Genomic DNA, 27,440 nt, shown 5'->3' on the forward strand with positions numbered 1-27,440 from the left:
ACACAAAAAAAAAAATTAGGCTAACTTTACTGTTGTCTTATTTTTTTTATTAAAAAAGTGATTTTTTTCCAAAAAAAATGCGCTTGTAAGACCGCTGATCAAATACGGTATGAAAAAAAGTATTGCAACCACCACCATCTTATTCTCTAGGGTATTAGAAAAAAATATATAATGTTTGGGGGTTCTAAATAATTTTCTAGCAAAAAAAAAAAAAAATGTTTTTAACTTGAAAAACACCAAATCTCAAAAAGAGTCCTTAAGTGGTTAAATATCTTCAGGTCTCATATTTGAAATGATTATGGAGGAATCCAGCTTTATTGCTGATGCTTCAATATTTATTTTCTAGGTTGTTTTGCAACCACCTCCCTCATTTTCTCCCGATCACGGAACAGCTGGGAACTTTTCTTCTAGGAGACAAGAAAGGGTAAGTGACAACATGACCCTAAAGTGATTAGTCACATGTCTAAAATGAATCCATTAGCAAGCAAGAATGGCTGTTACATGAAGTAGTCTATTAGATATTGTAGCATGTTTTTGCTGAGCAATGTTTGGATAAATGTAACAATTACTGCCAAATGTTTTCTAGGCATAGCAAGGAAGGTCAGTAACCAAACATGTACTTTTCCTTTTAAATGGTCAAAATTGCTCAGTTTCGCTGCTGATTTACAACACAGGAATCTTACTTGACATATAACTGATGCACTTTGAAATGTTTGTCAACAGGGTGTATGAACATTGTGTCGCTCTCAAATTGCACAATGCAGCATGTCTTGCTGAGTCAATTGGTTTTTGTATTCCAGTATTGCTAAATTTACTCAGCGGGCTGAAATGTTAAATAATTAGAATTGTCCACACACTTTGCTATAAAATCAGAGGAATAAATAAAAGGAATTGTTTTACACCTCTGGTTACTTGCCAGTAGCTCCCCTTAATAAATAAAAGCAGTTTCTTAATTTCTTCACTTTACTCTAAACCACTGAAGTTGTTTTTAGTGTTGTAGGTTTGCTTTTTTGCAAGGCTGTGCAACTGTATCAAATCATTTATTATGACAGCACTACTTATACTTATGATTTTATAATAATTTTGCTACTATATGAAGAAGCAAAAACAGTTCTCATGCAAATTCCAGAGTATTTTATTTCTGTTTGTCACTTAGTCTTTTGGTTTGTTGCTGGCTATTGCAGTAAAGATGTTTAATCAATCACTGGATGTTTTATAATATCAGTTCTGCTAGTTCTCAAGGTGCAACTTTCGGCCCTCCTGGTCTTTTTTCAGGCTGCTTTTACTGCCATATTATTATCGACCGATGGTACACTGCCTCATTGTTTTGGGAGTCAATAAAGCCTCCACCTTTGGCTGAGGCTCTACTGCTGACTCTTACAGTGAGCACCACCCCAGTGTGCATGTTCTATGAGAATCAGCTAGCCCTCCTAGGTTTGTATGATTGTTTTGGCCCTATATTCTAATGATTATTACTTAGGACTCATTAGCACCAGAACGTGGTGCAGGAAAGGTGATTCCTACATGTTTCCTGCACTGCACATGAATGTGATGCCCTTGCAAGATATGTGCAGGTGTTAATTAATTGTTAATTAATTGTTAGAGGCACCCCAACGTTTGCAGCCACCAAACCACAGGGTACCTCAGTAGGATTTGCAATTTGCAAAAGTAGTGCTTCCACTATGTTATGCACATTACAGTACATTTTGCAGGCCATTTACAATGAATGGGATGTCAAAAATAGAATGCAAGGGACCATACGGGATTGCATACATTTCAGTGTAAACTGGCCCTTAATCCAGTTAGCTAACAGTAGACTAATGTTTAGGAACACCTTTAAATTGAATTCATTGTTTGGAGGTCTTCTTTCCTGACGGTACAACTGTGGGTACTGAGGGCTGAGTTTGTCACTAAGCCACATAGTCTGCATTCTAGGTCACCATGTCCAGTGGGGATGGTGTCCAGCAAGCCCATTTGAAAGTCCACAAGCTGCCTATCATTAGCCCTCCACTCTACTTCATCTAGCCATAGATGGAATAAAATTTGGCTGCTTCAGCAGTGATCAGCCAAATTTGGATCTATATGTGACTGCTCCCATTCAGCAGAAGTTGATTTAATGATCGACTTCTGTCAAACAGGCTTGTTGGAAATTTTTTCTTGATCAGACCATGGGCAATGGGACGAGAACTCTTCGCTGTTAAAATACAATGTATCAGTGTGGAGGATTCTTCTATTCACTTCGATTGTGCAGTCTGCTGTCTTTCTTTGTTTGGCTGCCATCACTCTGTGAACATACATATCCAAATAAGGGGATTAGGAAGTTACCTATTTAAGGCTTCACCCGTGATCTTTATATGTGCTCCACTGCCCCCCCGTACAGTGACCTGTCAAGGTGGGCCTTGGTTGAGAGATGGGCCTTTTTTTTATATTTTTAGTTGACTGATTTGTCTGAACACCCTGTACAGTATATACATTTGGCTTCTCCAACCTCTAAAGAATAGACATATTGAAACGCATTGAGTCATCTCACATGGGACTGTTTGTGAATTGTTACAAATCTATACTATATACATGATCCCATGCAGGAACTAGAGCGCTTAGGCTTTTGGTTATGTAAAAATGGGTGATGGGTGATTGGCTGCTCCACACCTCAGCATGATTGAGCATGCTGAAGTCATGTGGTGACTTTTCTGGTTTTTGACTGGATGTTAGAGATCATAGCAGAAGTTCAGTGTAAGAAGAAATACACAGGATAAAATGCATGTTGTCAAGGGGAGTGTAGAGGTGGGCGGGGAGTCTACTGACATCACGACTCCACACACCAAGCCCTGGACAACAGACCCACCCACAGAATCTGCAGTTTTTCAGGTCTCATAACAGAGGGGAGACATTTGACAGGTAAGGATACATGCAGGAGGCATGTATATCCTTATAGATAACCACTATGGCAGTAGTTTAGAAAGGATGAGAGTGGGTTTACATCCACTTTAAGGTAAAAAAAAGTTTTGCCAGCTCTTCTCCTAGCCCCCCACCCCTAAACACTTTCCAGCTTCCTCTCACAATACTGCACAACGCCATCTGCAGCACAGCTCCACTGACTTCCTCTTCTCAAAGGAGACTCTGAGAGCAGACCATTGGCTCCTGCTGCTGTCAGTCAAATCCTGTTAAACCTAGTATACACGGGCTGAATGTTGGGCAACATCGGCCGGTGTATGGCATCCGGGCCGACAGTTTGGCCAGCTTCTGTCAGATGAGCATGCTGGAAAACCAGCAGCTGACCGGCTCCTGATCAGTGCTCTCAGCTAGTGGTTGAGTGCACTGACCGGAATGTTCTGGTCTGGGGCCCTTCCCCCTGTCAGAACACAAAAGAACAGCAGGGGAGATGGCTGCACTAACGTTGGATCCTTAGTACAGTGGCTCCAACTAGTGGTGTGTAGCAGGCTTTAGGAGGGAGCAGGGGGCATTGCCGAGCCACACTGGCTCAAGGGTGTGCCTGCATGGGCGGCTCCATAGCACTTGGAAGAGAGGAGGAGCAGAGAACGCTGGTGGGGGGAGGCTGCCAAAAAAGAGCTATTATTGCACAGAGCAGGTAAGTATAACATTTTTTTTTATTTTAATAAAAAAAAAAACCTTTGACTTTAATATCACTTTAATTTATGGTTGTGTGTCAGTATAGTGTTGATTGTGTCTTTGTGGACACGTTTCTAGACAGCAAAGAACTGATTTTGTCTCTGACTTTTATTTGTATATGTATTACCGTGATTTGGTCATATTTACCATACATTTGTTTTGTTTTGTGGAACTTTGCCTTCCTTTTTTGGATGGGAATTTCCAACTTTAATCTATTGTAATTGTTTTTCTGGACACTTTGATGCAGAGATTGCTCATAATAACTAGGGGAAATTATGATGTTATTAGGATTTGTGATCATATTTTTTGTTCATACTGTTTTATATGCCTGTCTGTACTTTCTATTTCTTCATTCCACATGTTGATCCAATTATTCTTTTTTTAACACACTGGACTTTCTTTTTAAAAAAGAGACCACAACTTAAGCAACCTTATACTAACATAAGTGGAAGTGCAAGGTATCAATTCCTGTTCCTAGCATCAGCCACTTAATCTCACTCTCTCAGTCTAATCCAGTAATTAAAACAAAATGGGATATATCTCCTGATTAGGATAAGCTCAGGCTCATAGCCAAGCAGCCACACCTATGCAGAGGGCATGGTGTATACATGTGGCTGCAGGGTAGGGAATGCTTCTGCTGCCAAAGATTAGCTGTTGGCTTTGGCAACTTTGGCAACACTTATGTTCAAACCCACCAGAGCTTATCATTGATCCTGATAGAAGTGACAGCTCCCAAAACACAGAAACATAGAAGAGTTTTGGCAGAAAAATTAAGTTTAGATTTTTTTGTCGTTTTAATATTTTGTTTTTTTTTTATAGCCGCTTTTTGTTTGAGAATATATCTATGTTTGTACCAAGCATATTTAATTTAACTTACTGTTGACTCAAACAACAGCCACTCTTTCAATAAAATAATACATTGTAAGGTTAGTTTTGAGGTTTCCGCTTGCCTGGGCTTCTGTCCTACTGCCTCCCTGAACCCCTGTAATACCCTTAATGTATTTAAAGTTTCAACTATCTCCCATCTCTGTACATATTAAAGTAGAATTCCAGCCTAAACCTAACTACTCTTAAACTAGTGTTAAGATGTTCACTCCCCACACCTAACACCTATGCTGGCTAACTTTTGTATAAAAGATGCAGATACTTACCAATTTTCAGCCTGTACCAGTCCAGTTTCATGATTCGGCTCCCCATGCCAACCAAAGGCAGCTGCAGGGGTGAGGAGGGAGCGTCAGCAATGGCTGGGACATGTGAGTCTATGGGTGACTCCACCACTCCCAGATTTTCCAGCTGTTGTCAAGAGCTCTCTCTTGCCCCCTGCAGCCTCCGCTGGCTGACACATAGAATTATGTGACCACAGCGGGCTGAAAATAGTAAAAGTATATACACTTTTTACACAGGTTAGTCAGCATAGGTATTTTTAGTCTCTCCTGATATATTTTATTCCCCAGACCTTTTACGATTTTGCTGCCTGTCTCTGGACTTATCTTATCGTATCAATATCTTTTTTGTAAGTGAGGTCTTCAAAACTGGACACAGCATTTTAAGTGAGGTTTTCAGAACCAGACACAGTATTCTAAATGAGGTCTAAATAAACATTGGGCCAAGGACCTCCTTTCTCCTCCTTCTACTCATGCACCTCAGGATTCTATTTGCTTTGTCCACTATTTGACAGCTCTGTTTGCTAATTATGCAATAATTCTTAATATTCCTGATAGTCCCTTGTGACTTTAGAAGAAAGGAGGGAGCTTGAGCACTATCATAGGTGTGCTAAATTTTAGGTATAGGTCTTATTAGTCTAGTATCAGTCTAGTATTCTAATTGTTATAGCGGTAAGTATATATAACAGCACAATTGTGAGTGGCAGTAAACATTTGGCAGAACTGCAGAAACATACACTATATTGCCAAAAGTATTGGGACACCCCTCCAAATCATTGGATTCAGGTGTTCCAATCACCTCCATGACCACAGGTGTGTAAAAAAAGCACATAGGCATGCAGACTGCTTCTACAAACATTGATGAAAAAAAAAGTGGGTTGCTCAGGAGCTCAGTGAATTCAAGTGCGGTACAGTGATAGGTTGCCACCTGTGCAATAAGACAGTGAAACTTCCTTGCTACTAAATATTCCACGGCCAACTGTTAGTGGTATTATAACAAAATGGACGCAACTGGGAATGAAAGCAACTCAGCCACGAAGCGGTAGCCCACGTAAAATGATAGAGCAGGGTCAGCGCATGCTAAAGCGCACAGTGAGCAGAAGTCGCCAACTGTCCATAGAGTCAATAGCTACAGACCTTTCAACTTCATGTAGCCTTCAGATTAGCACAACAACAGTGCGTAGAGAGCTCCATGGAATGGGTTTCCATGGCCAAGCAGCTGCATCCAAGCCTTACATCACAAAGTGCAATGCAAAGCGTTGGATGCAGTGATGTAAAGCACACCACCACTGGACTCTAGGACTTGCTGTCTGGAGTGACGGATCATGATTCTCTGTCTGGCAATCCGATGAATGTGTCTGGGTTTGGTGGTTGCCAGGAGAATGGTACTTGCCTGACTGCATTGTGCCAATTGTAAAGTTTGGTGGAGGGGGGATTATGGTGTGGGGTTGTCTTTCAGGGGTTGGGCTTGGCCCCTTAGTTCCAGTGAATGGAACTCTTAAGGCGTCAGCATACCAAGACATTTTGGACAATATCATGCTCTCAACTTTGTGGGAACAGTTTGGGGATGGCCCCTTCCTTATCCAATGTGACTGCGCACCAGTGCACAAAGCAAGGTCCATAAAGACATGGATGAGCGAGTTTGGGGTGGAAGAACTAAACTGGCCTGCACAGAGTCCTGACCTCAACCTGATTGAACACCTTTGGGATGAATTAGAGCGGAGACTGCAAAACAGGCCTCCTTGTCCAACATCAGTGCCTGACCTCACAAATACACTTCTGGAAGAATGGTCAAACATTCCAATAGACACACTCGTAAACCTTGTGGACAGCCTTCCTAGAAGAATTTAAGCTGTTATAGCTGCAAAGGGTGGGCCAGCTTAGTATTGAATTGGACTAAGGATGGGATGCCATTAAAGGCATCAAGGGGCTAGATAATGGGACTTTAAAGGCACAACCATAATAAACTACAAAAAATATAAAAAACTTAATTTTTATTAGTCACATACAAAAAACACAGAGAATAGACATGAGAGTTTAAAAACACATCTGATATAGGCATACAACTCAGTCAAATACACCATAGTAAATCCTATCCTGCAGTCTCCTAGATAATTCTCTATAGCTATGTACAGACAGATTAGACAATGGTTCCTAGTAAAAGAAAGGGTACACTTCCCCTGTAAAGTTGGATTTAAGAGAGCACTGCAGGTCGGGTATTCCAAGGTGGTGTAGTCTCCAATTGCTCTACATGTTTCACGTTGACAAGGAACGCTTCTTCAGTGCCATTTGAGATGCCATTAAAGTTCATGTGCAGGTCGGGTATTCCAAGGTGGTGTAGTCTCTAATTGCTCTACATGTTTCACATTGACAAGGAATGCTTCTTCAGTGCCATTGGGATGCCATTAAAGTTCATGTGTATATAAAGGCAGGCTTCCAACTACTTTTGGCAATATAGTGTATATATATGGGTAGCACCATCTCCATTACATCTACTACATCTGCTAATCTTCATTACATCTGCTACATCTACTGTTTGTTATAGAAGTATATATGAAAAGACTGGAGCAGGCACAGTGAAAATGATGTTGAGAACGGGTATATGAGATGTGTAGACATAGCTCCCAACTGTCCTTCATTTGGAAGGAATGTTGCTACTTTGAGACCAAATCCCTGTGTCTTTTGTGCAGCTTGAGCTGTCCCTCTGTTATGTCTGTGGGCGGGGCTTAGAACCCTATACTGGATCCCTTTGTGAATGAACTTGATAATGCCCTGGGAATACGGGCTCAGGCTACAGTTAAGTTAAGGCGGTACCCCAACTCAGAAGCGAGCTGTTCACCCTGCACAGCTCTCTTGTAAGGCTTAAAAATACAAAATTTTCAGCACTCTTCCCATGACACTGTACGCTTCTACTCCGAATGCAGCAGCTATGAGCTCAACTTGGATTCTTGGATTCTTCCTTCTGTACCATCATTTTACTGTAGATACAAGCTAGGTCTCTGGGTCCCCCATTCCGCGATGTCGGTCCCAGGTATGGGGTGCCAACCTCACCAACCTCCTCACTCTCTGGCCATTCGGTGAGAGTGAGGGTATCTCCAAGGCCCCAAGCAGACAAATAACTGGGTCTTGTGGAACTGGGGTTTAAAATACCTGAGAAATAGTAGAAAGAACATAATGGCAGTATCAGAAGAGGTTTGGACATTTCCACATCATGTGTAAGAAAGCACCATTGTGTCCACAGCATTCTGGGCATATTGGGGAGTCCCTGACTCCCTACTTGTGCAGTATAGTCGGTGTTCTATATACCCTATGCAATAAGAATAAGTGCGATAGTTTATGTGAGGCAGATACTGACACCAGTGGGGCGGATGTTAAACATAGCTTCCATTGCTCACCGTCAATAGGACCAAGGTCTTTTTCCCATAAGCAAAAGATTGCCGCTCCAATCTCTCAAATCCGTATCAAGACACCCGCCCTAATAGAACTCACAGGTGCTGGCTCTGCACAAGCTTGAGGAAAGAAAAAGATCCTGGATGGCCGCACACCATAGAAGGCATCTTTATTGATATGAAGAAATAAAATCCAAATGCAGTCACCTCATGTACAGGGAGGAACAGGAAAAATAGCTAACATGTTTCACACCCCATCATGGCGCTTATTCATAGCCAAGGTCTTTTTCCCACCCCTTCCTACATGGTAGTTTAGAAGCATTATGTGTAAAGTGAAGCAGTTTAGAATATACTCTCGAGATCATGCCTCTCCTATCTTCCGTTAGCAACACATCCGTCATCAGAGGATGTGTCACCGGCGCAAGCGAGGATATTCTGTGTTCACTTTGAATAGCATGCCTGAATTGCAAATACTTAAAAATTGTGTTCTGGGTATCGTGAATTAATCTTGCATGTCTGTGAAAGATTTAAATATATTACCATTGAACAACTGGGAAATATATTGCACCCCCTTTGTTTCCCATGAACGAAAGTCTTTTAGTTTAAGAAGTTCTTTATAGTATTTATTCCCCCATATGGGTGTAAACGCACAGGGACCTCTAATTTTCAGGATAGATCTGGTGTATTTCCATAGGGTGTTCTGTAAGATTATTGTGGGGTGAATTTGTGTTACATGCGTGAGACCTGCCTCTAGGTGAGATAGAGCCGAGAGCAGTGAGCCCTCAGGAAGCAATAGGGACCTGATGGGATAATTGACATCGAAACCCCCTAGTTACCCAGGTGTTGGTGCTGGGATGCCACAAAGTAAAATCTGGCATGCGGCACAGCTAGGCCCCCTTGATCTTTAGTTAGCTGTAGAGTATGTAAACGAATCCTTGCAGACTTGTTACCCCATATTAAGTCTCTGAACTGGGCATCTATTTGAGTAAACCATTTGTGTGGTATCCATATAGGGGCATTGTGGAATATGTATAAAGGTTGTGGGGCCCACACCATTTTGATTAAATTTGCCCTGCCTGTGACTGAGAGAGGTAATTTTGTCCATGCGGAGCACTTCTCCAGAAATTTACAGAGTAAGGGTTTTAAGTTCAGTGTAATATACTGGTTTGGGTCTGGAGTTACCTGAATACAGAGGTAGCAGAACTCGCCAACTGTAATAATGTCTCCTGCACAATCAGGTAGAGGGTCCAGTGGCATAAGCACTGACTTTTTCCAGTCAGCAATTAAAGGCATTACATTCTTCAAGGAGCTGTCGGTGTCTCCTAAATAAATCAATGTGTCATCCGCATATAGAGAAATAACGTCATGGTTAAGGCCTCGACGGAAGCCTATGATGTGTTGCGATGCTCTGACATGTATGGCTAGAGGTTCAAGAGCTAGGGCGAACAACAGGGGTGATAGAGGACACCCCTGTCGCGTGCCCCTGAAGAGTCTGAAGGGTTCCAATATATCTCGATTGATGCGCATTCTCGCCGTCGGATTATTGTATAACAGCTGAATCCATTTCAGAAAAGAGGGGCTCACCCCAAATTTCGTTAGTGTTTCACACAGATAGGGCCATTCAACGCTGTCAAATGCTTTGGCAGCATCTAATGAGAAGATGGCCCTATTACCCGGGTTGTCTGTAGGTAGTTGTGGATTGAGAAATAGTCTGCATAGGCTTTGAGATGTGGATCTAGTTGGTATAAAACCCGACTGATCTCTATGTTTGAAAACATTTGGCCAACCTGTTAGCCAGAACTCTGGCCAACAGCTTAATGTCAAACGTAAGTAATGAAATAGGTCTATATGCATCTGGAGATAGGGCATCTTTGCCAGGTTTCAAAAGTACTACAATAAGTGCCTCACTCATAGATGGGGGAAGTCTCCCAGTTTCAAATGCCTTGTTATAGACTTGCAGGAGTATTGGGAATAATTGTGCTGTGTAGCGTTTATAAACTTCCACTGGCAAGCCATCAACACTAGGCGCTTTTCCATTTTGAGCATGGGCCAATGTCTCTAGGAGCTCCTCCTCGGTCAGTGGAGCATTTAATTGTTTTGCGTCCGTGGTGGACAAGCAGGGTATAGGGTATTTATCTAGAAAAGAGTGGATGTCCTCAGGTGAAGGGTGGACTTTAGAAGTGTATACATCTTGAAAGAAATTTTTAAAGATATCCATAATGACTTGTGTGGAATAACAGGGTGTGCCCTGTGTGTCCGCCACTGCCACTATGTGTGAGGGACCTTGTTGATATTTGACTAGTAGGGCTAGCATATGACCCGTGTTTTCCCCTTCTTCAAAGTGTTTCTGTTGCAGAAAGAATCTGTTATTTTCTGCCAGTTGAAGGGATAAATGCTTGAGCATGGACTGGGCTGCTAGCCATTTTCGTTTTGTGCCATCAGTAGGGTCTGTTACATAAAGTGCTTCCGATCTCTGTGCTTCAGCTAGCACTAGATTTTCCCATTCCTTAGTTTTAGTATTGATATGTGAAATTTCTCTAATGAATTGCCCTTGTAAATAGGCCTTGGCCGCCTCCCATACAGTATCAATGCTCGTAGATCCTATATTCTGTTTAAAAAAGGATGTAAGAGCTTTTGAGAGTGGGTCAGGTTCTGGTAGAAGTGACAACCAAAAGGGGTTAAACTTCCACAGACTGTTACCACTGACCTCTCGTATATCAATCAAGAGCGGGGAGTGGTCTGAGATCTGTCTGGCATGGTACTGCGAGGCATCTACTATTGGCAGCATATATTTATTACCTAGTCCTAAATCAATCCGGGAGAGGCTGCCTACTGAGGCTGATTGGCATGAGTAAATTTTAGTCTCAGGGTTATATATCCTCCACACGTCTGTGACGCCCATCTCCAGAAGAAGACAGGCAAACGGTGTAGGCACTTTCCTTCTCTGTGATCCGTCTCCTGTACTGCTACTTAATTTGTCCTTCCCATGATCAATGTAATTGTTAAAGTCCCCTATGACTAGTACTGGTATGCCTGGGAAGCGGGACATAAAGTTAGCTAGGATTGTAAGGAGACTGGCTGACAACAGAGGAGGAATGTACAACCCTGCCAGTACACAATTTGTTCCATATAAAGAGCATTAAAGGAATACATATTAACCATCTGGGTCAATTTTAGCTTTCAGAAGCTTCCAGAAGGGAACATTGCGCATCTCTTCCAATCAGGGGGCTCACTACCCTCGAATACACCGAATATGTAGAGTGGTATTGGTGACAAAACTGTCTTTGTGCAAATAGCGGTGTGGACGTCGAGGGGAGATGAGTCTCCTGCAAACATATCACGTCAGCATTTAAATGCTTAATCGCACGAAGCATGGCCAATCGTTTAACTGGATTATTTAAACCCTGGATTTTCCAGGACAGTATTCTAGTTAGCTTAGACATTGTATCGGCATAACAATAGGAATGTTTATAGATTCTATGTGTGTTACATATAACACACATAGGATCTATATAATACCTTGTGACAACTAGCACTTAGTGTCCAGATGGAAAAATTTTGAGCATCATCCTGTTTAGTAAGTGGCAAATTCATTAGTGTGGTAGTGTTATGGAAAGTAGGAACCACAAATAGTGGAGAAGATAATGGAGAAACCATGGTGAGAAAATCAGAAAAAAAACCCAACAAAAACATGGTGGAATTGGCCAACAGGGCCTTACATACTTGCCAGAAGAGGACTGGGGGGCTGTACCAGACCATCCAGGGGACAACAGTGGAAGCGCACTTCAGTGTCTTACAACTCCTCAACAGCGAGAACAAGAGCCGTTGATGCAGAAAAACTTTTTGGAAAACAGACAACTGTCAGTGGGGAAGATAGGGAAAAAGATACCTGTGTGCAGCTTTAAAGTTTTATGAGTCATTATGATGCAGGACGCCTGTTGCGTGCTTCACAAATTGTTTGTTCTTCTCGGTCCAGCCATTGTACAACTGCTGATGGAGAGTCAAAGAATTGCGCTGAGCCCAGTACCTCAACTCTCAGACGGGCTGGGTATAGCATAGCATATTTCAGATCAAGATCTCTGAGGCAACGTTTAACATCAATAAATTTGGCTCTCTGCTTCTGCAGATCCGCCGAGAAATCTGGAAAAGGGGAAATTTTTGAATTATCTATTTTCAGTGCAGCTGGTTTTATTCTGGAGTTGAACATAATTGCATCTCTGTCCTGGTAATTGAGAAGTTTAAAAAGGAAGGGTTGTGGAGCATTTTTTCAGGTAGACTTATAGCTCTCATGTTGTTTCTTCTCATCCTATTCTCTAACTCTTCTAAGCGAGAAGTGTATTGTGTCAGCAGGTGGTTATTGTATGTTAGGTCTCTCTGCATGGGCACCATGTCATCTTCTATGGAGCTCACTCTCCCCTCCAGGGCTGATGTTCTTTACATTAACACTTGAGTATCTTGACTGTCTTTACCCCTTTTATTTAATCTGTGAGGGCTGCTATAGAGATAGTGCAAGTGTTTACAGCTGTAAAAATGTCCCGCAACGTGGGTTCACCTTCAGCATTAGGGCTGGTGGGGATGTGAGGCCTAACAGGGGTATCCCCTGGAGTACTCACTGCGTCCCATGCAAAACCGGCACCTTTGGTGTCTTCCAGCGGCACTGTGTCATCAGCCGCTGATATTCCTCTGGACGAATCCTCTGGAGTACTGGAGGAGGTTGCTGGATCTGTGGAGAGCGGCATGGAGAACAACTTTTCCGCCGCCTCTATATGTTTCTCCTTTGCAGGGTGCTGCGTGAGGGCGCCATTTTGGCCCATGAGGTCTGCGGACCTGGACTGATTTTGCCATTTTGAAGCAGCCATCTGGGTTGCAGTACTGAGAAAATGGGTTGATCAGGCACAGGGGACCTTCCGATATCTGGTAAGCCGTGTGTCGAGTGGGGTATATTGGTTCCTCAGGATATCTGATCGGAGTTTCAGCGGAGCGTTCTGAAAGAGCGTCCGGCTACATCCGCTGCCTGGCCACACCCCGGGAGGTATAGTTTAGAACAACCTAATGGAAATCCGTTTCCGAACAGTGTTGCGTTCATTTACTAAAGCGTTGATCTCTGAAGATCAATCTGTGGTGGATCACTTTTTATAGCACGCTTGACAGGTGATGAGGAGGCGATATGTCCCCTAAAAGCCCATACTACCTTGCTGCAACGGAATGCAATGACTGCTGAATGTGTCATGGAGGGTAACATTTGCCTGAGTCACTATGTAAAACATCATGGCCACTGCCATGTGTATACCCCTTTGTATGGCTGTCTTTGCTGCTTTGGAGGCTGTACAAATGCGGTATAACCACCTTGTCAGGATTCGGATCTGAAGCCAGGATCTTTGTTACATCTGGCAGTGGCACCCCTTATGCCCTGTACACACGATAGGATTTTCCGACAACAAAATCCATGTTTTTTTTCCGACGGATGTTGGCTGAAACTTGTCTTGCATACACACAGTCACACAAATCTTGTCGGAAATTCCAAGCATCAAGAACGCGTTGACGTACAACACGTACGACGAGCTGAGAAAAATGAAGTTCAATAGCCAGTGTGGCTCTTCTGCTTGATTCAGAGCATGCGTGGAACTTTGTGTGTCGGAATTGTGTACACACGATCGGAATTTACGACAACGGATTTTGTTGTCAGAAAATTTGAGAACCAGCTCTCAAATTTTGTGTGACGGAAATTACAATGGAAAATGTCCGATGGAGCCTACACACGGTCAGAATTTCCAACAAGCTCCTATAGAACATTTTCCCTAGGAAAATCCTATCGTGTATATGGGGCATAACTGTGCTACTTGAGATGCTGATGCCTGACCCCTTGCACAACCTTAGTTTCTATCTTGTTTCTGGTGAACCCTGAACTCCTTGCTCCTCCCATGAACTTCCTATTAAAATCTTTCGTTTGTACCTCCTGTTCGGCTCAAGCACCTTGTCAGGATCTGGATCTGAACCTAGTACTTCTGTTGCATCTGGCAGTGGCTCTTCTTACTGTGCCACTTGAGATGCTGGATGCCTGATCCCTTGGACAACCTTATTTTCTATTTTGTTTCTGGTGAACCTTAAACTTTTTGCTCCTCCCATTAACTTCCAATTAAAGCCTTGTCATTGCACTTCCTGTTTGCCAGATTATTGTGCTCTTCTCCAACTAATATCTTTCTCCTTGTGCTCCTGTCCATATCTTCACTGCGACTTGTTACCGACCTTTGGCTACTTCCTCGACTACGCTTCTGCTTGATTTCACCCTGCAACCACTTTTTATTGACCTATGGTTTGTTTTCTGATCACACTTCCACTTGATCCCTACCTGCTATATCTGTTATTAGACCCCGGATTGCTCACCTCCTCGTGGGGTGATCCTGAGGAATATGGCCTGGCACTTGCATGCTGTTAAACCAATCTCCACCATCAGGAGCTTTGGTGAAGACCGGTTAGTCTTTAGACCCCATGTCTCAGGTGAGCCCATATCACCCATCAAGGGGACCTACATTTATCCTACTGGTTTCCGTGTAAAGTTTTCCACTACTACTGGCCACCTGTTTTTACTGCAAATGTTAACTAAGCCTTATAGCATTGTCTGCTGCATTTTCTTCATATGTTGTTTAATGAATTATAAGAATAACTGAATTGTATAAAGCACATTAGCAGTTTGGAAACACTGCCAATTCTGGCTGCAGTCTTGATATATTCACTGTGTGCAGAAAGTAGAAAGTTACTGGGCTTATTTCCTTCTAACAAACTCTCCTTCCTGTATTTTATTTTAAAGTATAAAATATAAAAAGGGAAGAGTGCGACAGCAGCAGCAGCGAGATCTGAGACTGCTGCCGTCACAAAGTGACAATTGCTTTCTCTGCCAAACACTACGCAGAGATGTTTCCAGCTTGTGGGACAAGAATAGTGCCAGCAGATTGAGAGTAATCGCCACTGGGGTCAGTTAACTCCGTAGTTAACCTGTCACACACTCAAACCACAGCCGCCCCCACATGTTTTAATGGAAACATGCACTGTTCACAGCATCTAGCAGTTCTAAAGTTTAAAGTGATTGTCAGAGTTTTTTTTTTTTTTTTTAAATAACAAACTTATCATACTTGCCTCCACTGTGCAGCTTGTTTTGCACAGAGTGGCCCCGAACCTCATCTTCTGGGGTTCCCCCGGCAGCTCTCACGGCTCCTCCCCGCATCAGATGACCCCCTAGGAGAAGCGCTCTCCTGGGGGGTTACCTTGCGGGCGTGCTCCCGAGTCCATCATTCGGCATCCATAGCCACCAATTGTATGACTTGGCCCCGCCCCCCTGGAGCCCGCATCATTGGATTTGATTGGCAGCAGCGGGAGCCAATGTCTGCGCTGCTATCAATCTATCCAATCAAGAGCTGAGAACCAAGGGGAGAGGGACAGCGCGTCCCCGCTGGGTGAAGTTCCAGGGCTCAGGTAAGTAAAATGGAGGGGCTGGGGGGCCGGTCACTGCCAGGTGTTTTTTCACCTTAATGCATAGGATGCAAATCTAAAACATTTTAACACTGACCCTGATCAAAAGCAGACTGATCTATTTAATTTATCTTTATTTTATTTTATTTTACTTTTATAAAACATTTTTTTCCAGTGAGGAGAAAAAGAAAATCATGTTTTTCTCCCTTTAGAGGAGAAAGAGTATAGGGAAGGGTTCTACATCTATTGATCACTGTATTAACCAATCACAGGCTCTCACAGTAATCATGTGTTAAGGAGCCAGTCCTACCTGCTTCTGATTGATAGTATGAGACCAAGAGCTTAGCACGATTGAGCGAGCTTCCTGGACAGACACAGGATTGCATATTTGTGGCCCCACCAAAGAAGGCCTACTTCCATGTATACTCTTGGCAGGAATAAGCATAATATGAAAACATTTCATCCTAGTATACAGTGCATCCGGAAAGTATTCACAGTGCTTCACTTTTTCCACATTTTGTTATGTTACAGCCTTATTCCAAAATGATTATTTTCCTCAAAATTCTATAAACAATACCCCATAATGACAACGCGAAAGAAGTTTGTTTGAAATCTTTGCACATTTATTGAAAATAAAAAACAAAAACAAAAAATCACATGTACATAAGTATTCACAGCCTTTGCCATGATAATTAAAATTGAGCTCCGATGCATCCTGTTTCCACTGATCATCCTTGAGATGTTTCTACAACTTGATTGGAGTCCTCCTGTGGTAAATTCAGTTGATTGGACATTATTTGGAAAGGCACACACCTGTCTATATAAAGGTCCCACAGTTAACGGTGCATGTCAGAGCACAAACCAAGCCATGAAGTCCAAGGAAGTGTCTGTAGACCTGTAGACAGGATTGTATCGAGGCACAGATCTGGGGAAGGGTACAGAAATATTTCTGCAGCATTGAAGGTCCCAATGAGCACAGTGGCCTCTATCATCCGTAAATCGAAGAAGTTTGGAACCACCAGGACTCTTCCTAGAGCGGGCTGCCCGGCCAAACTGGGTGAAGGACCTTAGTCAGGGAGGTGACCAAGAACCCGATGGTCACTCTGACAGAGCTCCAATATTTCTCTGTGGAGAGAGTAGAACCTTCCAGAGGAACAACAATCTCTGCAGTACTCCATCAATCCGGCCTGCATGGTAGAGTGGCCAGACAGAAGCCTCTCCTCAGTAATAGGCATATGACAGCCCACATGGAATTTGCCAAAAGGCACCTGAAGGACTCTCAGATCATGAGAAAGAAAGTTCTCTGTTTTGATGAAAAAAGATTGAATTCTTTGGCCTGAATGGCAAGAGACATGTCTGGGGGAAACCAGGCACCACTCATCACCTGACCAATGACATCCCTACAGTGAAGCATGGTTGTGGCAGCATCATGCTGTGGAGATGTTTTTCAGCAGCAGGAACTGGGAGATTAGTCAGGATCGAGGGAAAGATAAATGCAACAATGTACAGAGACATCCTTAATGAAAACCTGCTCTGGACCTCAGACTCGAGCGAAGGTTCATCTTCCAACAGAACAACCACCCTAAACACACAGCCAAGATAATAAGGCTGTAACATAACAGAATGTGGAAAAAGTGAAGCGCTGTGAATACATTCCAGATGCACTATACATTGAGGTTGTTAGGATAGGTCACACAATACAGCATGAAAGGGCCTACAGGTAGATAAGGTTTAGTTGTTCATAGATATATGAGGTTATGGGTGTACCAATTAGTGTTATACTGTCACTGCTCGTGTTTCCGAGGCCTTACATAAAGCACTGTTTACACTGGGACATCATAAAGGATGACCTAAACTATATAACATGTAATACTTTCGACTTAATAAAACACTCCATTTCAAATTAGCTGTTCAACAAACATGCACTGTTGCTAGTAATAAAAAAGGAAATATATGCAAAACAGCTAAGCATTCCCTTTAATGCTATGGGGGAAAACATTGTCACTGTGCTATTATCCAAAGGTCTCCAAACTTTATAAAACAAAGGACCAGTTTACTGTCCTTCAGACTTTAGGGGGTGCTGGAGTGTGGCCAGTGGAAGTAGAAAATGTACTGGAAGTAAACAATGCTCCATCATTGGTATAAGGTTAGGGTCACACTTCTGCAGCTGAAGGACTACATGTAAATATCAAGCAAATATCTGCATTTGCAGCAAAAATACAGTGTTAGGCACAGGCGTGCGCAGTACCATTAATCCTAATGACACCCCCACGCACTGGAAACCGCAGCACTATGTTTTCCTGTGGCTGCAATTTTGGAAAAGGTGCAGGGATCTTTTCTCTGTGTTTTCCGTAGGTACAGCAGCTTATTCTAATGATTAGGCTACTGAGCCCGCGCAAACATAGCAACAGGGAAACTGCAATAGTGTGATCCTAGCCTAATTGGGGAAGAATAATGCTATATTGTTGGTGTCAGTGGGAGGAATAGTGCCCCATTGTTGGTGTCAGTGGGAGGAACAGTGCCCCATTGTTGGTGTGAGTGGGAGGAATAGTGCAGCATTATAGCAGTTAGTGGGAGGAATAGTGCCCCGTTGTTGGTGCTAGTGGGAGGAATAGTGCCCCATCATTGGTGTTAGTGGGAGAAATAGTGCCCCATCATTGGTGTTAGTGGGATGAATAGTGCCCCATCATTGGTGTTAGTGGGATGAATAGTGCCCCATCATTGGTGTTAGTGGGATGAATAGTGCCCCATCATTGGTGTTAGTGGGAGGAATAGTGCCCCATCATTGGTGTTAGTGGGAGAAATAGTGCCCCATCATTGGTGTTAGTGGGATGAATAGTGCCCCATCATTGGTGTTAGTGGGAGGAATAGTGCCCCATCATTGGTGTTAGTGGGAGGAATAGTGCCCCATCATTGGTGTTAGTGGGAGGAATAGTGCCCCGTCATTGACGTTAGTGGGAGGAATAGTGCCCCATCATTGACGTTAGTGGGAGGAATAGTGCCCCATTGTTGGTGCTAGTGGGAGGAATAGTGCCCCATTATTGGTGTTAGTGGGAGGAATAGTGCCCCATCGTTGGTGCTAGAGGGAGGAATAGTGCCCGATTATTGATGTTAGTGGGGGGAATAATGTCCCATCATTGGTGTTAGTGGAAGAAATAGTGTCCCGTCATTGGTGTTAGTGGGAGAAATAGTGTTCCATTGTTGGTGTCAGTGGGAGGAATAGTGCCCCATTGTTGGTGTCAATGGGAGGAATTATGCCCCATTGTTGGCTTCACTGAAAAGAACAGTGCCCCCAAGGGCCACATAAAGGCAAGCAAAAGGGCCGCCTTCAGCCTCTGAGCCCAGTTTAGAGAACACTGCTATAGTCAGAAATGCCAGTCAGTCCTATGCAGCCTAATTCAGCAGGCTTCTCACAGTGCCCCTGGATAACAATTTGTTCACATCATTTTGTTTAAGATTTAAGGTAATTCAGAAATTGAATATGCTACATAGATTTAGCTAGTGGTGCAGAAGACAAATGTCAGGACGAATGTTAGGATCATGTCAAAGGTACTTTTGAACTCTGAGTCAGTTGCAACGCAAATGTTCAACATTTGACTGTGGTACTATTTAGGTCAATGGCATTGAAAGTCCATAACCACAAGCTCAGAACATTCCTGTCTGTGTAGTGAGTTACATACAGTAATTATTCACTTTGCTGCTGAAGTATGAAACCTCGACATGCTTGATCGACTTCACGTAATGTTATAAGACAATAAGATCTCTGGACTGTATCTTGCTTCCTTGCCAAATTTTTGGGGGAATTTTTTGCACTTGTTTCTGAAGCTGAATTTTGTACTGATAGCAAATGATTTTATGTAATTGTATACAACAGTAACATAAATAAATTCATACGAATTGAAGGAAATAAACGAATGTGTGTGCATCAAAGTCATCAAATATCCTCCATAGATATATAATGGTAGTCAGATCTGCTTGCCAAACAGTCATTCACTGAAATGATTGTAATGTAAACATGCATTTCACTATTAGCTATGCATGCCTTTTCAATGGGCAAAATACCCCAATGCCGGCCAGGAGGTGCCTACAAGCAGGTAACAACAGACTGTTTGTGACCTGTAGTTGTTTTATGATCTGATATGATCATATAAATGTAGTACTAGGCTGGGCTTGCCCAGCAGTGCTGACAAAATAAACAGCAGCAGGGACATTATTCTTTTTTTCCACCTCTGTGATGGACAGCTGCAGGGAGAGAGGAAGCTGGTCTGTGCTGTGATTGGCTGTTGCTACAGCTGAATAGAACCCACCCCTAGCAGTCCTGGGGCAGGAAGACTTCTGATTAGCTGCCTGGACCAGGATGGCTCAAGATTGGTTGCTGGCGATTTTCAGCCCTGCCCACCATGGGGAGAAGCTTGGACTGCAAGAATCCCTGGACAGTACAGTATTTGCCCAGGGACTGTTCTGCAGGTGGCGCTCAACCACAGCGGCAATGCAAAGGAAGTCAAGAGAAAAATGGTTCCTCTACTTTTTCATGGGTCACTGGTGCTGTATTCCAGTTGGATGCTGACAGCCCATGTAACTCTGGTGGCCATCTTGGGTTGGGCAGAGTCTATTTAAGACCCTGGCTCCTGAGTTTGGCAAGCATTTAGCGTGTGGGTAGTGTAGGGACAGGTCAACCATCTGTCAGGGACAGTGATAGCAGTAGGGAAAAGTTCCAGATGAGTAGGGAAAGTTTAGGGATTCATCGCTTCTCCTGTAAACCTCCTAGCTTGGGCACAGACCGTCCAGGCCACATTCTGCCCCTCAAGACAAATGCTGTCAGTTTGGCTGAGGCCTGCACTGCTACAATCTGCTGTTCACCTGTCAGTGTTCCCGGTCAGGCCACCTTCCGCCACGCTTGTTGTGAACTGTTATATTTTGATTACAATGCACTTGTATTGTAGATCTTTCTTCTGCATCTGGACTGCGTGTGAGATACTGCCACCACGCTGCACCCTCCCACATGTATGCCCAGAGAGGGTTAGACTGGAAGCCTGTGTTACCAGGCTTAGGCTTTATGTACACTTGTCTGTCATTTACTGCAGCTGCAGGAAAATGCAAAACGCAGCAAAATCAAGGCCTTGATGGAGGTTGAACCTTACCTAACTGCAGCAGCTCCTAAATTCTGCTAAAAGCCTATGTGTACATTGACACATAGGCATTTATGGAGTTGAGTTTAGGAGCTTTGGCAAAAAAACACAATTCAAGTTTAGGAGCTGCTAGTGTACACACATTACACATAGGGTATATAGATCAGCATTACAGATAGGGTATATAGGACTGCATGCAATGTGGGGAAAAGAGTACCTTTTTACGCTTGCATCTCTGGGCTAGACATGCAGACAGTCCTGCAAAGCTATAACATCACTGCAAAAAAAAAAAAAGCAATGGTTCAGTAGAGCCCAGATGCACGAACGGTAACCAGGTGGCCACCCCTCACTGACAGAACCCCCCCCCACCTCCCATGTGGGGCTGGCAGGACTGACAGCATACCACTCCCCTGCTGGAATCGTGTCTCTGACAGCTTCACAGAATTCCCCCCCAGCGTGCTGATGACAAGAACCCCCACGGGAAATCTGGCACTTACTGGGCTGTGGATTGGGCTGCGGACACTGGGCCAGGGGAAACCGGAAGTGATGACGCGCCTCTGGGGAAAGCACAGCCCCATGTCTTACGTCGGTGCCAATAGAAAACCCCACTACAAGGACAATGGCTGGAAGATGGGAGTGTTTCAGTGTAATGCTTTGTGCCACAAGGACTCCCAAAACCAGGCAAATTAAGCGTGTCGCCTGCAATCACGTGATTGCATAGATGTCACGCTACCCATAGTGCACTGTGTCCAGGGCCCGTAAACAATGCACTTAAAGGGCCTTGTGTTTTTGTTTTTTTGTTTGGTGACCAGCTTTGGGGGGGTGGCGCCCGTGCGTCCCCTATGAACGGGCCGCCACTAGCCAGCAGACTCTCTACATAGTCCCACTGGCCAGTGGTTAAGCAAGGCATCCCTGCAGTAAAGGGAGTAGGTAGACTGTAATGCCATTGCAAATGCCATTTGTATTGTTTTGCTGTGGTAGTTTTTTGTTATTTCCTAATGACAAGGCAGTGTCGCTCTCTAGGGCCCACCTAGTGCATGTTTTTGCACTTGTTGCTTCCCAGGCAGACGTGGTGTATGAACAATGACACCCTGACTTGTGTCGCTTAACAAGGTGCCTGTACTGCTGCATTGTAAACCACTGTTAACCACTTCAGCCCCGGAAGATTTTACCCTCTTCCTGACCAGAGCACTTTTTGCGATTCGGCACTGTGTCGTTTTAACTGACAATTGGGCGGTCGTGCGACGTTGTACCCAAACAAAATTGACGTACTTTTTTTCCCACAAATAGAGCTTTCTTTTGGTGGTATTTGCTCATCTCTGCAATTTTTATTTTTTGCGCTATAAACAAAAAAAGAGCGACAATTTTGGAAAAAAAAAAAAGTAATATGTTTTACTTTTTGCTGTAATAAATATCCCCCCAATTTCCCCTCGGTTTAGGTCGATTTGTATTCTTCTACATATGTATTTCTACATATTCTACAATGATTTAATGCAGTGATCGCTACTGGATCCCCTTACTTTGGAGAAATCTCCAGTTACTTGCTGTGTCTCTGGTTCACGAAGAGAAGAGAAATCTCACCACGTTGACACAGACAGCAGAAAGAAAAAAACTGATAGCTTTATGTACTCCAATTCTTTAGCATCTTCCAAAAACAGAAATATCTGATTGGGGGTGGACTAAGCCTTAAAAAGCCTAAATGAGAACATTCACAGACAAGCCTTAAAAGGTTTTCTGTACTGCTATTTTTACGATGGCCCACTTTAATTTAATAACTATGATTTTACCAACTGTAATTCTTCACACTTTCAAAAACATGCAGAATTAAACATAAATGTATGTTACATATATTGTATAATTATTGCTCATCTAAAGAACAACTTTCAGCTTGTGATGCATGATAATGAGAAACTCTGTACTACGCAATACAGAAGATGCCTTTATATATTTTGGAATATTTAATAAGAACTGTTTTTATAGCCCATACCAATCAACAAGTAGAAAAAATGGTTGATTGGGACAGCTAGAACAGGTCTTGGTTATCACTTGCCACTGATAACAAGTGATTGAATCAATGCATATGACGAAATGATTATCACTCTTAAAAAAGGCAGAAGGTTTTTTTTATCTTAATGCATTCTATGCATTAAGATTAAAAAAAAACCTTCTGTATGCAGCAGCCCCCCTTAGCCCCCTAATACTTACCTGAGCTCCCACTCGATCCAGTGATGTGCACGACAGCCTTGGCTGTCTGGGAGTCTCCCTCCGTATTGCAGTAGGTATTCCTGGTCAGGTCACAAGTAGTATAGAGGGAGTGGTTACCTTAGGCAGTCCTCTTACAAATTAACTTTTACTTTTACATTATGGTCACTTTCACCTACACACTATGGGGTCTGTTTATAAATGTTTTCACACAAGAGTCATATAACTTGTGACGTTACCATATGGTGTGATGCTATGGAAACTACAAGTTCTTCATGTGTAGCATGCATTTGGTTTGTGCTCACAACCTAACATATAATAAACTTATTTACCAACCCTAGCATTTATTCATTAGAGTTAGGTTTACCTTTTTAGCAAAGGATCCCCTGTAGGTTAAAACACACTGAGCAGCTTGGTAAAATGTTGTTCCTAGTGAGTGTCAGACCCGTAGACTAGAAGCCTAGCTGAAAAACTCCCATTCTGTGTCCTGCCTTATTGCCAGGACAGGCCAGCTGATGGCCACTTGTCCCCAGTATCACAGAAGCGGGGGTGGCTTTTCCCTTCCTAATCTCGGCACCTGCAAGTCACCAACAAAAGCCTAATGCCCCGTACACATGATCGGAAATTCCGCCAGCAAAAGCCCAATGTGAGCTTTTGGTTGGAAATTCCGACCGTGTGTATGCTCCATCAGACTTTTGCTGGCAGAATTCCCACCAGCAAAAGATTAAGAGCAGGTTCTCTATTTTTCAGTCGGAAAAAGTTCCGATCGGAAATTCTGATCGTCTGTACCAATTTCGACGCGCAAAATTCCTACGCATGCTCGGAAACAATTCGACGCATGCTCAGAAGCATTGAACTTCATTTTCTCGGCTTGTCATAGTGTTGTACGTCACTGCGTTCTTGACAGTCGAAAGTTCAGAGAACTTTTGTGTGACCGTGAGTATGCAAGCCAAGCTTGAGTGGAATTCCGTCGGAAAAACCATCCAAGATTTTTCCGACAGAAATTTCGCTTGTGTATACGGGGCATTAGAGAAGAAGACTGTGTCTACATGTGCCATACCCTCCAGCTCTAGGGTTTATTTCCTATTTTTTCAGATTTTTTGCATGTTGCACTTCTACCCCAGGCATCAAAGCCTCCTGCAGCATATTGAGTCCTCTCCTCTAGACTTAGCAGCAGCCCCAAAGCAAGCACAAAGCCCTGTCCCCAGACTCTCTGTCTCCCACAGGTCCAAGCAGCACAAAGGGGACCCTCCCTGGTCTCTCCTCAAATGTTTCTCCCCAGGTTCAGGCAGGACTCAGTATGGCGGTGGAAGTAGCCAATATGAATTTTCCTGGCCTTGTTGGCCTATACCCAGGAGTGGGTATAGTCTGAGGTTGCAACAGCTAATCACAGTCCTTCTTTCTATTCTCCTCTCCCTGCATTCTGTCATTGTGAGGGAGAGAGAAATAAGCTGTATGGCCAAAGAGGAATGTACTGCTGAGCACCTTAAAGGATAGGATAAAGGATTCTTTAGGATAGAGTGAGGAAGACTGAGAAGCTCTGCCAGGTCCACACTGAGTTTTACCCTATATATTTGTCCTAGTGACCATTATCACTGAGATGCAAAGTGATGGCAAAATGCAAAATGTCATGGTTGTCACCATAACATGAGCTCATATGTTTGGTCAAAAGAAAAAACAAAAACCACCAAACCACCAAAAGCTCACCACCTTCAAAAAAAAAAAAAAAAAAAAATGCCAGCCTAATGTCTGGGTATAACAGGCATATACAGAATTATTCAGAAACAAGGCAGCACTATATCTCAAATATAGTAAACAGCACAAATATCACCTAAAAAGTGTCTATATAGATCTGTGAATGATAAATAATAACAAACACAAAATAGTTTGAAAAAAACAGTCCAGCTGGAAAAAACTGGTGGAGATTGATCCGCGAATTAAGTGCATCCATTATGGAAACGTGTTGTTTTTCACAGAAAAGCCACTACTTTCACCATTCCACCTCATGTTAATAAAGGCTCTAAAAAGGCTTACCAGAGCCCCACAACCCTCCAGATATGAATGGTCTTGAAAGGCTAATATGTACTACTCTAAGTTTCTGCTATACAATCATCCGCCCAGCTATACACACCAAGGCTCATGGTAACGGACTCCTCCCCTGAGTGGATGTAACAGTATCTCATACAAAAAACATAAAGGTTCGCAATAGTGTAAAAACCTCGATCAGACTTTGTTTATACATAAGGTTACACTCACATGGATTGCAGAGTCACAGCACATATACTGTACAATTAACTCCCAGCCAGCATCCAACATGGAGAATAGCAATTGGCATGCGTGCTCGCATCACCATGTAGGCCACACCCCTATGCATGTCATCATCAAGAGACAATATGTTTAGTGATAGCTGTTTTAGGGAAAAAAAGGAAATGTAAACCCTAACTGAATGATATTTAGTTTGCCTTTGCCCAGTAGACCATAAGCAATTGCCATTATATTTTTCTTTAAGAAAATACTTTGTAATTCTTTGTTGTATATTGATGCGACTGATTTCCTGACAGATCTCCTGGCCTCTTTCCAGCCACTTCTTGTGTGCCTGCATGTGGTCCAGTGCAAGCTGCCAGGTATTGCGCAAAGTGGGCTTCCTGATGGTGTCAGTGGTAAAACAATCCTGCACAATGAGCATCAGCATGACTGCTTTGTCTCCACTGGAAGTACACATGAAAGGTGAACTGCAGGAGAGCATTTTGAGAGAAAGACAGAATACTAATATCTATAATGCCAAATACCCGAACAAGGACTTTCATTGCAGGAATGTAATTTGGTCAGTGGGTTTTCCTGTGATCCCCAGCTGTGTGTTTACATTACAGCAGCCTGGGATTCTGATGGTCAAGTATTTTGCCATATGCACAAATGCCAAAAGACCTGGGTTTTCCTAGGACTCCGAACCTGAATCTTATGTCTATTAAGGGTTATAACATGTGTGGTAACATTTGTGTCCTTTTAAGTAGATTTTCCAGTATTGACAGATAAAATAATGATGAAAGTGCTACCTTCCTTAAGCTCAAAGGTGAGCTGATAAGACACAGCTTTATTTGGAATGAGTGTTGTCTTCTCTGCCCAATGGGGTTGATGTACTAAAGGTAAATAGTCTGTGCACTGCAAGTGCACCTACAAGTGCAGTTGCTCTAGATCTAACTGTACTGCATTTTTGCTTGTACATGATTGGATGATAGAAATCAGCAGAGCTTCTTCCCCTCAGATCTAGAGCAACTGCACCTGCAGTGCATTTGAAGTTTTCAGAAGAACAAGGTCATTAAGTGGCCTAATGGCTTCCTGGCTCACCACAAAACATAAAATCTATGTATAATAGATTAATAAAGGTCTAAAATCTTTAATAGTGTAACTGGTGCCAAAATCCCCCTTCATACAGTCTGGGTGGAACAAAATATTATATGGCTCCCTAAATGTGGTGTGATTTTGCCATGATTGTCCAGCAACAAAATGCGTGTGTAAAATCGCACCTGACTCAGGGCCAAAATTTCATCCCTGATCTTCTTTGGCATGACAAACCTGCATAGGGCAGCCCGTTTAAATGAATGGGCTGCCTTATGTGCTGCATATGGAAACTCATGTAAATTGCGTTTTCTAAATTGCTAGCGAGAACCCACATTCCTGCTATGCGGTATGTGAATGGAGCCTTTGGGAGAAAATCTGTGCCATTGTTCACAACAAAATGACCAATGGTTACATTTATTTTCTAATTTCCCTTACATGTTCTAGAATTATTACATTGTATCTGTTGTTACAAGGACATATGCATTTCCTTTTCTCCTCAGCATTAGTGATGTAAAAGAAGAATCATTTTTTTCTCTTCGCGCACAGAACAAATGTCCAGATTCAATGGACAAATAGCTATGCATTTTTTATAAATTCTTTGTTGTGTATTGATGCTACTGATTTCCTGGCAGATCTCCTAGCCTCCTACATCATCGGGCCGTAGGAGGCATAAATACATATAATAACAACATATCATAAAATAAAGACACGACACACTCAAATTATGTTGCAAATAATTTGGTTGTGGTTTTTTGTTGAAGCACATCAGATTGCATCGCAAAGTTTATCATCAATTGTGATTTATCAAATAATCCAGTCACGTGTGGAATACTTGAATGGCACTTTAAAGGACTTTATTCAGCACTTATTCACTGCATGATATAATATGTATAGTTGCAATTAATTGTTTTTGAGTGATTATCATTGTTAAATGAGCATATATTGAGTTTTATATACATTCACTAGGATTGGTTTACACAGCACGGCACGTTTATCGGTTTTAGCACGTTTTTTGCTTAGTTATTATAACTTAAGCAATACCGCCACAAAAATGAAATACTAGTTCCACTAGCCGGTCTTAAAAAACAAGACCGGCATCACCCTAGCACCAAAAACTTTTC

The 27,440-nt window shown here is 42.8% G+C and overlaps 1 protein-coding gene across 2 annotated transcripts in view; it reads left to right on the plus strand.

Annotated features, from left to right (window-relative positions):
• The window catches only part of STAT6 (signal transducer and activator of transcription 6), a 335,779-nt gene that overhangs the window by 91,561 nt on the left and 216,778 nt on the right, over nt 1-27,440 (plus strand). For both annotated transcript variants that reach the window (XM_073613829.1, XM_073613831.1), the window contains exon 2: nt 347-424. Coding sequence is in view for 1 of the 2 variants with exons in the window: in XM_073613831.1 (XP_073469932.1) it covers nt 347-424 (78 nt within the window). In the remaining variant the exon portion in view is untranslated. The remainder of the gene's footprint in view (nt 1-346; nt 425-27,440) is intronic.

The sequence above is a fragment of the Aquarana catesbeiana genome, linkage group LG02 (assembly GCF_042186555.1).
Source record: "Aquarana catesbeiana isolate 2022-GZ linkage group LG02, ASM4218655v1, whole genome shotgun sequence".
In the NCBI taxonomy this organism is placed as follows: Eukaryota; Metazoa; Chordata; class Amphibia; order Anura; family Ranidae; genus Aquarana; species Aquarana catesbeiana.